At 39.7% G+C, this 16,564-nt stretch overlaps 1 protein-coding gene across 15 annotated transcripts in view; it reads left to right on the top strand.

Annotated features, from left to right (window-relative positions):
- The window catches only part of LOC138761998 (von Willebrand factor D and EGF domain-containing protein), a 327,980-nt gene that overhangs the window by 238,818 nt on the left and 72,598 nt on the right, over positions 1–16,564 (top strand). For all 15 annotated transcript variants that reach the window (XR_011356699.1, XR_011356698.1, XM_069935108.1 and 12 more), the window contains one exon: positions 4,049–4,186. Coding sequence is in view for 13 of the 15 variants with exons in the window: in XM_069935108.1 (XP_069791209.1) it covers positions 4,049–4,186 (138 nt within the window). In the remaining 2 variants the exon portion in view is untranslated. The remainder of the gene's footprint in view (positions 1–4,048; positions 4,187–16,564) is intronic.

Here is a 16,564-nt window from a genome sequence, read left to right on the forward strand (position 1 = left end):
GCACCAGAATTTTTTCCACCTTTAGAGCCCTTTGATTGCTGACTTTACATGCAGTCTTCACATAATCACCTCTACTCCACTATCTGTTCTGGCACTCTGGTTTCCATCCCCTTGCAAATCTAGTTTAAATCCTCTGGAGCAGCTCGAGCAAACCTTCTCACAAAGATAATAGTCCCCCTCCAGTCCAGATGCAGACCGTCCTGTCAGGACAGATTCCACTCTTCCCTAAAAGAGAACCTAATGATTCAGAAACCTGAAGCCCTCCGTCCTGCACCATCTTTTTTGCCACATGTAAACTCATTAGCACATGCGACAGGTAGCAATCTTGAGATCACCCTGCTGGAGGCTGTGTTCTTCAACTTAGTGCCAAACTCCCTTAACTCGCCTTGCAAGACCTCATCACCCTTCCTTCCAAAATCAATAGTCTTTACATGGTATCTGGCTGCTCACCTTCCCTCCCAAGAATGCCATCCAGGAACCTCATCAATTCCCCTCACTATGGGATCTCTTATCACTATAGCTCGCCTGTTCTTCCCCTTCACTTAGCCACAAGGCCAGACTCTGAGCCAGTGACCTGATCACTGTGACTTGTCTCTGATAGGTAGTTCCCCCCAACATTATCCAAAATGGTACACTTGTTATAGAGGGGAATGGCCATAGGGGTGCACTGCAGTGACTGTATGTTCCCTTTCCCTCTCCTGACTGTCACCCAGCTACCTTTCTCCTGCCTCAGAGGTGTGATTGCATCCCTGTAACTCCTGTCAATCACCCCCTTAAGCCTCCCGAATGATCCGGTGTACCTCCAGCTCCAATTTCCTAATCCGGTTTGTAAGAAGCTGCAGCTGGATCCACTTCTTGCAGATGAAGTCACCAGGGATACTTGCTGACCTCCCTGACCTCCTCCCTACTGGATACGATGGCCTTCCATTAGGGACCTCCTCTCTATTTCTGTGCCTTCACATTATTTCAGGCATCTGCTGAAGAGTGATATAGGATCTCCTAGTCAGATGCAATTGCTGTATTGCATTTTTGATTCCTGCAGTTGATGTTGCATGCAGCTTATCCACACAAGTCAATATCCTCTATTGTCTCTGCAGTATTGTACAGTGTGTTTGACATCCTAGTTTTTACTTCCTCTTAATGATTATCATCCTTGTTATTGCAAGTGGCATCAGTACACAGGAAAATCTGTAAATTGTGTTATGGTCACAACATATGGCACATTGATAACAATTTACACATTCCAGCATCTGTAGTCTCTTGTGTGTCTCTCTTTTGCAAGAAACTGAATGTATATTTGTTAAACTGGGTTACTCAAAATAGCATCTGTAAAGTGGTGCAAAAGCAAAGTTTAATTAACACTTATGCAGGATAATTGTGGTGAAACTTAACTCATCATTAGATTTCAGGGAATTAGTGTGCAGTACCTCTGAAGATGCATGTTAGAATTTATGGAGAAATGAAATGAGGCTGCCTCCTGCTATTTAATCTTCACAGTGAGCTCAAAGAGTTTAAGTAACATTATATAGTGTCACCAGTACTTTTGCACCTTGTTAAGATGTATTTTTGGTTGTAGGGCCATTCCGTCCACTTAAGAACTGGTTGAAATTGATTTATCTCATTTGACAGCATCAGTGTTGCAAGTGAAATTCTTTGTTCTTTGCTGAGTCCTGGTAGTGTTAAAATGTCTTGCACTATCTGTGGTGTTGATTGCACCAAAGTATGAGCAGCTCTGTATAAGAGAGTGTTATATACCAGAAATAACTCAAGTAATTCATGCAAGAAAATTATTTGGATTTCAGGTTTCACTGTAATTTAAATAAGAACTGCAAGTTCTAGATTATTTCTGACAAAGGTTCAAGATTCCTTTTATCTTCATGTAATAGAGAGACCTGTTCCCATTCAACCAAAGGTTGGACATAAGGCCAAAGCATTAATATTACAGAGCACAGCCTCAATTGAATGAGGATGCACAGCTGAATAATCAATTGGACAATTAATAGAATTTGATGAAAGTTTGATTACCTTCTTCAGTTATACAATTATCAGATTTAGAAGAGAGATTAGAATAGAATTTAGCCAATTGAACTTTGGAATAGTGGGCCTGGTGTTCTACCTTAAATTGTAATAATGAAAGCACTCTTTTCAGAATAGAATTCCATGTAGTTTCAGAAAATGGCTGTTGAAATCTTGTTCCCATAGTTTTTTTTTAAAAGTTCTGTCCGGGGAATTATCCCAAGAATTTAAAAGTAATTCATAAAGACCAGATACCATCTCTATAATTAGGTTGAAAATTATAAATCCTCTCTATCATATTGGATTCTAGGTCTTTGTGGAGTTTCAAAATTAAATAATTTAAAAAATGCTCCTAACCTGTAAATAGTGAAAAAAAATGATGATAAATGTATAACTGAAGAAGGTTATATTCTTTCCAATTTTTGGGAAGGGGTATGATGTATCTTGTATTTAGTTTTTAATATTAATTTAATCCCAAATCCTTTTGTTGCTCTCTTTGGATTAAGTGGGCCATCTGGTTTAATTCTGACTGCTTCACAATCCCATGTAGTTATCTTCACCTCCCTTATCACAAGAAGGGCCATATTAATGAGATAGAAAGATGCTGTCCCTCCAAATCAAAATCAGTGGTTGTCTGATATGATGGCATCTCTGACTTCAGAAAAAAAATAGATGTTCCATGACTGAAATTAATCTTAATTTATGAGGTTCTTTTCTCAATTATTTTCAAAATTTATAAGATTTTTTTTCTGGTTTATGACCTCATTGGTTACCTTTTATATTATCAGTAAGGGTCTGTCCGTGTTAAGCCAATAGCTTCTGTCGGATGGGTTTAGATAAGGGTAATAGTACTTTACTAGTTTTTGTTTCACTTATTTTTAATGTAACATAGGTTACAATATAATCTGAATTATTCTATAAAATTTGTTAATGTTCTATTTTATTCTCATGTACCTATGTAACATATAATGAAACTAATAAAAATGTTGAAAGGAAGATTTGATGACACAAAGGTGCTTGGGACAAATAATGATATGGGGGCAAACGGGGAAAAAAAAATCAAGATTATGGGTCAGATCTCATCAGAGAGTGTGGTTCAGAACCTCTGGCCTCTAGCTGTTCAAACAACACTATGGCTTTCAGTGTGAGAAGCAAAATGTAGAGGATCTTTTGCGGGGCTAAATCAGTCACTTTTTGCACCACTGGGTTCCTTGGGAGTCAGCAATGAAGCCTTGTTGAGAATTCATAGTATTCATTGTGAAGCTATTTCTTGAAATCAGTGCCAGGCTGGACCAGACATACAATCTGAGATCCCATTGATTTCACTGGGAATGGTTGACTTATGAGTCAGAGAACAAAAAGGAATTAAGCTCTTGTTTAAATATTTTACTTTGTTTTGATGCAGATTTATTTAGTGATTAGGTTTTTAACTTTCTTTCATATTGATTATTTACTTAAATTATAATAGCTTTCAAATCTATCAGGACCACAAGACCTGTCTACATACAGCTTGCTGAGCACTTCCGCTCTTTTGCGTTAGGATTTCAGATTTTCAGCATTCATTTATTTCGTTTAGCTTTTACTGAGCTTGAAAATGCACGTTCCTACCTGTCTCTCTTGTTTACAGACATGAATATGCAGTCTGTGTGTGCTTGAACGTTCTGTTGTTATCCTAACCAGGTAAAATAAACTGATAGTACAAGTGAAAGAGAAGCAAGAGAGACTCCCATCAGGGTCACTGTGTGTCCATAGATTCACCTCCAGCACTCCCGCAGCCTCTACAGCCACAGACTCCTGTTCAATCCATTGATAACATGAGCTCCAGATCCAAACCTTCAAACGATCAGGAAGCCTCCAGTGCCCAAGGGCCTTCAGGAGCCCTTCTTGCCCTCAACACTTTCTCATATCCTGGCTCTGTGATACCTGGTTCCCATTTATATGCTTGATTTTCTGAATGGAAGGGGATTTTTTTTGTCATCTATTATTTTGAGGAAACGACCATTTCCTTATCTGTTGTACATATCTTTTTCAGGACTTGAATGTCAAGAAGATATTAATGAATGCAAGAAAGCAGTGTGTTTTCCTGGCGTCCCTTGTTTCAATAACTTTGGATCATACAAATGTGGAAACTGCCCAAGCAAGATGAAAGGTGATGGCCGGTCTTGCAAAGGTAAATATCGTCATGTCTTACCCACGAAAATGTTCACAGTAAGTTCACATTTTTATCGGCAAAATGCCATCCAAATTCCTTTGGGATGGTTGTATGATCATCTGCTGTTTTCTTATCAGCCTATAAAATGTGAAACATCTGCACAGAATTTTGAAAAGCTATTCTGTGCAGTATTAAATGAATAATATTAAATTAAACTCTCAAACTTTTTTAGTTTAAAAACTTTAAGATTCCAAGAAGGTGTCAAGATTGCCCCTACTGGTTGGTAAAGGAACAAAGCCAAGATCCTTTGTTTTGCTATTATTTAAATCAGGATTTGAAATTCTTAGAAATACTCGTCATTTTAACTACACATTAAATGTGTTGAGCTGATTTCCAGTGCAGGTTATACAGAAACCAATCAAACTCTGTACACTACTAACTGATCCCATAGTGCTCAGTTCCTTGATCTTCCAAAAATATACCAACATTCTCTTTGGCTTTCTCTTGTCATGTAAACTACATTAACCTTCTATTTGAGAATTCCAGAGTTTCACCTCTAATGTAGCTTCATTTTTAATGATCACCTGCTTGCTTTGTAATTTTATTCAAGGGAATTTGGGCTCTCCACGTAACTCCCCCCCATTCATCCCAGATGAGTACATTTACTAACAGTGGTACAGCTGGTAGATCCACTGTCTCATAGTGCCATAAACCTGAATTCAATCCAGATTTCATATGCTGTCTTTGTGGAGCTTACATGTTCTATTTGTGACTGTGTGTGTTTCGGCCTGGTACTCTGGTTTGCTCCCATGTTCCAAAGAAATGTGGGTTGGTATACTTAATGGCCACTAAAAATTGTCCGTGGTGTGCATGTGAGTGGTATAATCTGGAATCTTTGGAGATCATATAAATATGGAGAAAATAAACATAACGTATGATGTTAGGATTAGTGATGATGGTTGATGATTGGTGCAGACTTAATGGGCTGAATGGTCTCTACCCATACCATCTCTCTCTATATGAAAACTCTTCCCCTTGTGGAAACATCTCAACATCAACTTTGTAATATCACCTTCGGAACGTCAGTAATATCACACTTCATTCCTCTAAACTCCTAAGAAAATATATCTATCTTCTTTGGCTGTTTATGATTGGTCCAATCCCTTGCTCCAGAAGATAACCCTTTCATTCCAGATTTCAATATCCTCAAATCGCATTTTCTTAAGCAAGCCATCAGTCATTTTTGAATTCTGACACAGTCTCACAGCATCTGCCTCTTTAATGCTATTAATCTATTTTTCTTTGGTCCCCTCTATAAAATATAGAAACACTTGGTCCTGGAAATAGTATGTGAAAATAAATGACCCCATAGGCTTAACTGTGTGTGGAGTCCTGTGTGCAGTTCTGGTCACCGATTTGATAGAAGGAGGTCAACAAATGGGAAGGGGTGCACAGGAGATTAACTAGAATGTTACTGGGCCTGGAGGATTTGACTTAGAAAAAGAGATGAGGACATAGAATATTACAGCCTTTAGCCCTCAATGTTGTGCTGAGATATATTCCTACCAGAACAATTACTAAACCCTTCCTATCTCATAATCCTCTAGATTTTTTTGATTAATGTGCTTGTCTTAGAGTCTCTTAAATACCCTAATATTTTAGCCTCCACAACCACTTCTGGCATTCCAGGCACCTCCAACTCTGTGTAAGCCAAAATGTTTGGCCTGGAAGTCAGAAAACTGAGGTCCTCCATCAGCCAGCTCCCCACCATGACTACCAGCCCCCCCACATCTCCATCGGGCACACAAAACTCAAAACGGTCAACCAGTTTACCTATCTCGGCTGCACCATTTCATCAGATGCAAGGATCGACAATGAGATAGACAACAGACTCGCCAAGGCAAATAGCGCCTTTGGAAGACTACACAAAAGAGTCTGGGAAAACAACCAACTGAAAAACCTCACAAAGATAAGCGTATACAGAGCCGTTGTCATACCCACACTCCTGTTCGGCTCCGAATCATGGGTCCTCTTCCGGCACCACCTACGGCTCCTAGAACGCTTCCACCAGCGTTGTCTCCGCTCCATCCTCAACATCCATTGGAGCGCTTACATCCCTAACGTCGAAGTACTCGAGATGGCAGAGGTCGACAGCATCGAGTCCATGCTGCTGAAGATCCAGCTGCGCTGGATGGGTCACGTCTCCAGAATGGAGGACCATCGCCTTCCCAAGATCGTGTTATATGGCGAGCTCTCCACTGGCCACCATGACAGAGGTGCACCAAAGAAAAGGTACAAGGACTGCCTAAAGAAATCTCTTGGTGCCTGCCACATTGACCACCACCAGTGGGCTGACAACGCCTCAAACTGTGCATCTTGGCGCCTCACAGTTTGGCGGGCAGCAACCTCCTTTGAAGAAGACCGCAGAGCCCACCTCACTGACAAAAGGCAAAGGAGGAAAAACCCAACACCCAACCCCAACCAATCAATTTTCCCCTGCAACCGCTGCAATCGTTTCTGCCTGTCCCGCATCGGACTTGTCAGCCACAAACGAGCCTGCAGCTGACGTGGACTTTTTACCCCCTCCATAAATCTTCATCCGCGAAGCCAAGCCAAAAGAAGAAAAGAAAACTTAACCCCTGATGTCTCCCCTGAACCTTCCTCCCTTCATAAAGATGACCTCTCGTATTTTCTACTCCCGCCCTGGGATAAAGGCACTGGCTGTCTACCTTATCATAAGTTAGGCCTTTATACCTTAGAACATAGATGTCTGATGAGGGAACTTAGAGGTTTATAAAGTGAGTGCACACAGTTTCTTTCCAAGGGTTGAAGATTCTAGAACTAGGGGGCAAAGATTGAAAGTGAGAGGAAAGAGATTTAAGAGGGACCTTTTTCATTGAGAGTAGTCTGTATCCGGAATGAGCTGCAAGAACAAGCTATAGAAGTGAGTAAAATTAAAATGTTCAAAAGGCATTTGGACAGATACATGGATAGAGAGAGTTTGGAAGCAATAAATCCAATGCAGGCAAATTAGACAAGCCCAGAATGCCAACTTGGTCAGCATAGATGAGTTGAACAGAAGGGCCTGTTCGTGACTTTACAAATCTGTAGCATGGAAGCAAAGAAGTTTCCATCTTTTTCATCTGAATATTGCAGTCAAATACTATGTATGTGGAAAGAAACTTAATTAAAGTAAAATAATATTTTTGGAGCTTTTGTTTGAAAGCTCTGTTCTCTCTGAATAATGAGGTATGAGGAGAATCCATTAAAAGAGATAATTTGCATCTCATTCCAGATGGTACAAAAGCTGTTCAATTCTGATTACTTAACAAAATGTAACATAAAAATAATCTGATGACAGACATCACAGGCTGGAGAGAAGATATCACAAAAACCCTTCAAACAATGTCTGAATTACCAGGCAGATCTTCAGTGTTCAATATCAACTAAGAGAGAAAACCATCTCATTCTAAATTTATATTGCTTGTCAAAGATTATAAGAAATGTAATTTCTGGAATGAAGAAATTAATCTTTGGTGAATTTATTCTATTTTCATTTGTTTTTTTTAAAAAAGGACCTCAGAACATCAATCAATGAAGAACATCCTGAAGTCTCGTACAGCATGATAGCATTTTTTTTAATATTTAAAGATCAGTATGAAAATGCACTTTTTTTGCAGCATTGACTGAAATAAATAGTGTGCAATGTTTATTTTTAATTTAAGCAAGGAATTTGGTAAGATTCTGCTTGACAGGCTGCTCTGAAAGGTTAGATTGCATGGAATCCAAGGAGATAGAATGGAGAGAAAATTGGTCTCTTGGAAGACAGCAGAGGGTGATGGTAGGTTGTTTCTCAGACGAGAGACCTCTGATTATTGGTGTGCCAAAGAGTTCTTTGCTGGGCCCATTGTTGTCATCTATATTAACAATTTGGATGAAAACACAGCAGGTTGGGCAGGTAGATAGAGGAATGGGTGATGGAATTTAAATAAATACAGAGAAATGTGAGGTGTTGCATTTTAGGAAGTCTAACATGGGTAAGAACTATACAATGAATGGTAGAGATATGGGGAGTGTTGTAAAACAAATAAAATGGCACCACAGGTCAATGGTCATAAAGACTTTTGGAAAATTGGCCTTCATCAGTCTAAATCTTGAGTAGAGAAGTTAGAGATAATGTTGTGGTTGTTTAAGACATTGGTGAGACAACTGTTGAAGCATTGTATTCAGTTGGTCACTATGTCATTGGAACTATGTCATTGTAGAGCTCGTTGAAAGAATCAAAGACTTGTTGATCCAAACCAAAGCTTTTATTAGCAAAAGACAGGAGCTCTTCACAGGTCGCCGACCAGTCCGGAATGATCCGACCTGGCTAGGGACACAACCCTTTAAGGCCCAGACAATAGGTGTGGCTTAGCTCTCAGCCAATCGCTGTAAGCACAGTCTAGATACAGTAACTATGTACACTATGTACATTGGTGATAGATCTGTACTATCACATTCACCCCTTCTTGGAGAACTGACCCTGGAAAAAGAAAAAAAAACAAAAACGAGGGAGAGAATGAAAGGAAGGGGTAGGTTAAGGACTGTAGCAGTCAGGGGGTCTGACCATCCGGTGTGACTGCCGTGGTGCCGGGATTGGGGTCACTGGAGTGGTGTCGCTAGCGGGCTCGTCGGGTGCGACTGCTCCGTCGCTCAATTCCCCAGTCGTGTTGTTGGCAGGGTGGCCCAACAAGCTGAATAGGATGAGGAGACAATTTATGAGGATGTGGCCAGGTCTTAAGGGCCTGAGCTATAGGGTTTTTCCTTAGTTGGAGTGGAGAAGGATGAGGTATACAAATAGATGCACGGTGGACATAATGGTTTGTGCAATGCAGTGACTGCAAATCGCCATTGATGTACTTAAAACCTTAAACTTAGAACGTAGAACATTACAGCACATTACAGGCACTTTAACGCACGATGCGGTGCTGAACTACATGAACCTTCTCAATGAACTAAACCTCACATTCATAACCCTCTATTTTTCTTGCATCTATGTGAATTTCTAAGAGTCTTTAAGAAGTCCCTATTGTATCAGCCTCCACTACCAACTCTGGAAATCCATTCCACATGCTCATTTCTCTCTGTTTAAAAATCACCCCTGATATCTCTCCTAAATTTTCCTCCTCTCACCTCTGCCCTTTGGAGTTTTCTACTCTCGCCCCAGGATAAGGTGCTTGCTGTCCACCCTATCTTTGCCTCTCATAATCTTGTAGACCTATATTGTCAGCTCTCATTCTTCTTCACTCCAAAGAGAAAACCCCTACCTCTTTTAACCTAGCCTCATAGACATGTTCTCAAATTTAGGTATCATCTTGGTATGTCAGACATGTAACAGACAGCAATTGCATTTTTGAAGTGCACATGTGCGGAGCCTGCCCCACTTCCACTCTACTAATTTGTATTTGTCATGAGGGGTTTGGTCAGTGGTTCCTTCAGGGTTTGAGGACTAGAGGTTGTTGAAGTAAACAGTTTACAATATCACCCAATTTTATTTTGCTGAGGCTGTCCCGGATTTGGATTAAAGTCCAGTAATAATCTATGCAAAGGCCACTGCATCCTTCAAGGGTTTTCTCAATTTCATTTTGATGCATTGTTTTCAGAGTAGCCCTCCATTCTCTCATTTGCCAGCTCTGTGTAAATCCAGCTTTGATGCTTTAATGTGGGTTGGAAAACTGATTTGCACCTTGAGGGAGATACTCTGGTTCAAATTTTATTGCAGTTATATTTAGTTTTTAATCTTTCTTTGTTAAAATATTTTGTATTGAATTTAATAGATAATGCCCTATATACACAGTTGATAGCATAGAACAGGTCAGATCATAAATATAACACAGATAAATTCTAAATATACCCATGATTATTATCTTAATTTATCTCCAATTTTATCATTGTTTTAGGTTAACAGTTAATCCATTTCAGATATTATAGCAAAGTTATTATTGAATATAAAATAGATATGGTATCATCCAATGATATAAAAAAGGTAATTTTATCTTAATCTAAGATATGATCTATAATAACCCATTTCAAACCCAATTTTATCTAATAAAATATCTAATAGTTTTTATCTTAAGTGAAATCAGAAGCTTGGCAGATTCAGCTAACTGGAAATCGCAAGAGAAACCAAACAATATTTTTAAAAAAAGGAAATCTGATTTTTGACACTCCTAAAGAAGGGCTCAAGCCCGAAACATAATGTGCCGTTTGCTTTCTGTGGATGCTGCATGACCGGCTGAATGTCTCCAGCACTTTGTGTACCACAAATTATAACATTAATCTATCACCATTGTTTGGTGAAGCAAGCATTCTTCAAATCTTTTCTCAACAGTAAAAATCAAGAATGTGATTATTACAAAAAATACTGTTCATTTTTGTGGTAGCCAACTCTAGGAAAAGTTGGATTTGTTACTTGACTAAAAATATAGCAAACATTTTTACATTAATAATGCAACCAAATCTCTTACAAATCTGTACAAAGCCGATTAGCAGTATTCTGTGGACTCATAGTTAATCAGTCACACCAGTTTATCCATGCAAAACAGTGTGACCTCATCTCCATTAGGAACTTACTGAGAGCCTAGTTCAGGGGTGGCTAACCTTTTAATTTTTAATTTCGACATACAGCATGGTAACAGGCCATTTTAGCCCATGAGTATAGGTTAATTGGGCTGCATGGCCTTGTGGGCTGAAATGACTTGTAACAGTGCTGTATTCTAAATTAAAAATTACAAGGTTAGCAATCCCTGGCCAAGTTCAACTGATTTCATCAATAAAAATCTGGTTTAAAAAAAAGCAGAAATAAAATTTGAGATCAATGAGCAAATTAATCTATATGAGCCTAGATGCTTCACCAAGGCTTATTCTTGTGATCAAGGTTATAACTCTATCCAAAGATTAACGAATTGGGTGCTAAATGAATTGTGCACTGCCAACTAATATAGTTGCATCTAGTTTGTCCAAAGGATCAAATCTTGTTGACATTTGGTGCCCAGAAGATTTCCAAGGACAGTGTGAAAATTCAGTTAATTTGACCCCATAAATATCCTTCCATTAGAAGAAAATCATTGTCAAAGTTTGCAACTGAGATTGCACAAGGTTTCCATGAGATCTCATTTCAAATGATGTCACCTCCACATCTGAAGAGATAGTTTCACCATGGAGTGAGTGTATTCCCGTGATGAGGAAGCTCATCACTATGCTCATGTCAATTTAGAAGAGTGAGCAGTTATCTCGCTAAGACAAACTCTCTTGGCAATTACATTAAGAAAGCTGTCTGTAAGGAGTTTGTACATTCTCCCCATGTTTGCGTGGGTTTTCTTTGGGGGATCCGGTTTCCTCTCACCGATCAAAATATACTGGGGGTGTAAATTGGGCGGCACCAACTCGTGGGCTGAAATGGCTTGTTCCTGTTGTATACGTCTAAATTTTTTTAAAAAATTAATTTTATGCTTTCCTTCGCAACCGAACACAAAGACTTGCTTCACTGCCCAAGGTTTTCCACTTTCTATTATTGACCAAAACCTGGCTGAACGCAGATGAGTCTTCCCTTCTACACAAGCTCTGTCCGTAGAACTGTAACTTTCTCAGCTCTGCAAGGCCCTCTGGATGGGACAGGGATCTAGCCGTTGTATTTAAAGACTGGTTCAACTGTTGCATAGTAAATTTTGGGGAATTCTCTACCTTTGAGGTCCAAATAATCAAAGTGGGGCTGGTCAATCCCTTGTTAATTGTTTTCTTATATCACCCACAAAAATACCCAAATCGCCAACTTCCTCTCTAACATCATGCAAAACTGACTGAATTCTGATTTTTGGAGACTTCAATATTCATATTTATTGCCCATCTAAACCCCTGGTCGGTGAGTTTATGCCCCATTTTTTTCTCACTGTACATGCTCCCCCTCGGCCATCTCATGCAGAGACATGGCATCTTCGTCCACTGTTATGCCGATGACATCCAGCTCTACCCCCCCCCCCTTAAAATTGGATGACCAGTCAAAAATAACCAACCTCACCAACTGCCTATAAGACATAAAATGCTGGCTGGCCCACAACTTCCTCCAACTTAATGAGACAAAATCTGAGATCATACTATTCAGCTCCCCTAATTTCACAAAAAATTACATGGCTCCCTAGGTAATCTATTCACTCTTGTTAAACCCCACATTGAATCTCTCGGGGTACTATTTGACCCTGCCTTCAAATGTGACAAACAGGGCAAAATTGTGGTGAAGGCCTGCTTTTTCTAGCTCCACACCATTGTTAAATAAAGCTGTACCTCTCACTCAAGGACATCGAAAGGGTTATTAATGCCCTTATATTCTCATGTCTAGGTGACGCTAACTCTTGATACACTGAGATAGCCAGTCCTTCCTAACCTGCCTTCAATTGGTTCAGAATGCTGCCTCTAGGGTCCTGACAGGTGCCAAGAAGAGGGACCATATCACCCAGTTCTGGCCTCCCTCCAATGGCTGCCAGTACAGCTCAGAATCAACTTCAAGCTGCTGCTATTTACATACAAGGCCCTCAGAGATTTTTCTCCCCATATCTCTGATATGCTTACGCCCTACTCCATTCCCAAGCAGCTCAGATTAGCTTCCGTAGGGCACCTGGCTGTACCATGCACTGTGCACACAAAGGGGAGACCAGGCCTTCACAGTTGTGGTCCCCAAACTGTAGAACACCATTCCCCTGACTTAAATTACCCCTCCCTCAACTGCTTTAAACTGCTTTAAATCCAGGTTAAAGCTTACCTTTTGTCATTACCGTTTGACCTCTGAAACCCTTTAACCTCTGACAGCACTGCACTATTCACTGCAATTGTGGTCTATTTATAACATCTTAATATGTTGTTCTATAAATAGTTGTACTAGTTTCGATCGATTGCCTTGGTTTGTACAGCACCTTGGTCAATTTAAGTTTAAAAAAAATGTGCTACATAAATAATGAACTTGAAGCCTTACAAGCCATTCCTGTAGCTTGCACACACTGCCAGCTACTTAATTACTAAAGCCACATCGCAAAAATAATAATTACTAACACACCAGCCTAACTCTTGCAGGAACAGTTAATGCATAATTTCAGGCAGCCACTGTTAATCAAAGTGAAACAGGCATAACTAAAGGACGTTACAGTCTGGAAGTGACAACATGTTCACTGCTCGTATTTTGGGCAAAGCAGCTGAATATTAGAGAAATATTTTCTTGTATTACATCTTTAAACGAACACCTAGTGTGTTCAATGGCACCTAGCACCATCGGGTGTATTTTTTTGCAGTTTGCCTGCTCTCTATGCAGGCAGATCTCTGATAAATGCAGTCAACTCTGTTTGAATAAACAGCATCTGAGTAGCTTACCTGATCCAAAAAAAAATTATTTTAAAATGCCTATGCTGCTGGTATCTACTTTAAATAACAAAGAAAATAAATTGGAAAAGTTTATTTTAAATGGTAGTTGGCAATATTTTTCAAATTAATCCCATGACTGGAGCAAAGCTCAAGGGCTAATGGAATATTCATCTAGAAACTCAACTCAGTAATATATGGAAGATCCCGCTACTCAAATGTCAGACTCCTTCATATCTCCAGCAGGCTTCTGAGTTATGTGCATAAATGAGCAAAATATGCTGCCCCTGTTGACATTTATTTGTGAAAACTCCATTTAGTCCCCAGCAGATTAAGCAGCTTGCACTCAATTAGTAGAGTTCAGCAAGTTCAAAAAGAATTTCTAGAAACCACAACATCCTGGTAGTGTTGTAATGTCTAAAAAAATAATCATTTTCTTTATGTTTCACACATGTCTACATCTACTACCAAACTGGTAGTTTGGCATTAAAGCATCTCTCAAGTAACAAGCTTTAATAAAGAGAATTTTTCACCATGAACCTTGGATGAATGACCATGTTCCACAATATGAGTTAATGATGGATAAAGAATTGTGTTAATTTCTTGGGTGCAATTATGTCTGTTCTTAAACCATCTGCCTATAAAATCACAAAACTAGAGAAATGCAGGTCAAATGGTATACTTTATATAGTTAACCAATATTTAAGTTTTTTATAACTAACGATGTAAGAAACAAGGTTATGATAATAGGAGATTTTAACTTTAAGAGGGCTGGAAGCTTAGAATTTGTCAAACGTGTTCAGAAAAATTTTCCAAATCAATAATAGAGGTACAGGTACACGATCTTTTATCCGGAACCCTTGGGGGTCAGTGTGTTCTGAATTTTGGATTTTTACGGATTTCGGAAAGCCCACCAGAATTGTGCTGCTGTATCCACCCACCCCCCCCCCCCCCCGTTACAGTTACCTGGCTGCCTCCCCCACACGCCGGACCCTCGGTCATCTCCCCCATGCGCCAGTCCCCCAGCCGCCTCCCCCATGCGCCAGACCCTCGGCCACCTCCCCCAAGCGCCAGCCACCTCCCCCAAAAGCCAATCCCTTGGCTGCCTCTCTCCCCATTTACCGGATTTTGGAGCTTTCTGGATTTTAGATGTCCAGATAAAGGATCGTGTACCTGTGCCAACGAGAAAGGATACAATACTTGATCTATTAGGGAACCAGGCAGGACAGGTGACAGAAGTATGTGGAGGTGAACATTTTGGGTTCAGTGACTATAATGTCATTCCTTTCAAGTTAATTATGAATAAGGACAGATCTAGTCCTCAAGTTGAGATTCTAAATTGGAGAAAGGCTAATATGTGGAAATGAGAAATGATCTATGAAGAGTGGATTGGGATAAGTTGTTTTCTAGCAAGGATGTTTTCAATAAATGAAAGGCCTTCAAAGGTGAAATTTTGAGAGTGCAAAGTTTGCATGTTCCCTTTAGGATTGAAGACAAAGTTAACAGGCACAGTGAACCTTGGTTTTTAAGGAACATTAGCAATCCAGTAAAGAAGAAGAGAGAGGTGTATAGCAGGTATAGACAACAAGATGCAAATGGCATACTAGATAAATATAAGAAAATACAAGAAAAAAATCAGGAATGCAAAAAGAAGACATGAGGTTGCTTTGGTAGAGAATGTGAAGGTCAACCCAAAGGGTTTCTACACGTATGTTAAGAGTAAAAGGATAGTAAAGGAAAAAATTGGTCCCCTAGAAAATCATAATAGTCATCTATGGGGTGACCTCACAAGATGTGGTAGATCTTGAAGAGTTTTTTTCATCATTATTTACTCAGGAAACTGGCATGGTGTATAAGGAAGGAAGGGAAACAAACAGTAGAGAACATATAGAGATTAAAGTGGAGGAGGTTCTTGCTGCCTCACAGAAAATAAAAATAGATAAATCCCCAGGCCTGACACGATATTCCCTCGGACCTTGAGGGTGGCTAGTGTAGCAATTGCAGGGGATCTGACAGAAATATTTAAAATACCCTTAGCCATGGGTGAGGTGCCAGAGGATTGGAGGGTAGCTCATGTTGTTCAGTTGTTTAACAAGGGCTCCCAATGGAAACCAGGAAATTAAAGGCTGGTGAGCCAGTAGTAGGTAAATTATGGGAAGGTGTTCTGAGAAATTGGATATACAAGGATTTGGATAGCCAAGGACTGATTAAGAATAGTCAGCATGAATTTGTGCATTTTAGGTTGTGTTTCAGGAATCTTATAAAGTTTTTTCGAGACAGTTACAAAGAAAGTAGATGAAGGAAAGACAGTGAATGCTGTCTACATGGACTATAGTAAGGCCTTTGATAAGGTCCCACATGGGATGTTAGATCTGAAAGTTCAGACACTAGATATTAATGGAGAGCTTGTAAACTGGATACAAAATTGACTGAAAGGAAGAAGACAGAAAGTGTTAATGGTTGATTGCTTCTCAGAATGGAGGCCTATGATTAGTGGTGTGCCTCAGGGATCAGTGTTGGGACCATTGTTGTTTGTTGTCTATATCAATGGTCTGGATGATAATGTGGTAAATTGGATCAGCAAGTTTGCTGATGACACTAAGATTGGAGGTGTTGTGGACAGTGTGGGGGTGGGGGGGGGGGTGTTTCAAAACATGCAAAGGGATTTGGACCAGCTGGAAAAATGGGACAGAAAATGGCAGATGGGATTTAATGCAGGCAAGTGTGAGGAGTTGCATTTTGAAAGGACAAACCAAGGTTGGACATAGATAGTAAATTGTTGGGTACTGAGGAGTGCAGAGGAATAAAGGGATCTGGCAATGCAGGTACATAATTCTCTGAAATTAATGTCACAGGTAGACAAGGTTATAAATGAAGCTTTTGGCATCTTGGCCTTCATAAATCAAAATATTGGAGTTGGGATGTCATGGTGAGGTTGTATAAGACATTAATGAGACAAAATTTGGAATATTGTGTGCAGTTCTGGTTGCCTAACTACAGGAAGGATAT

The sequence above is a fragment of the Narcine bancroftii genome, chromosome 4 (assembly GCF_036971445.1).
Source record: "Narcine bancroftii isolate sNarBan1 chromosome 4, sNarBan1.hap1, whole genome shotgun sequence".
In the NCBI taxonomy this organism is placed as follows: Eukaryota; Metazoa; Chordata; class Chondrichthyes; order Torpediniformes; family Narcinidae; genus Narcine; species Narcine bancroftii.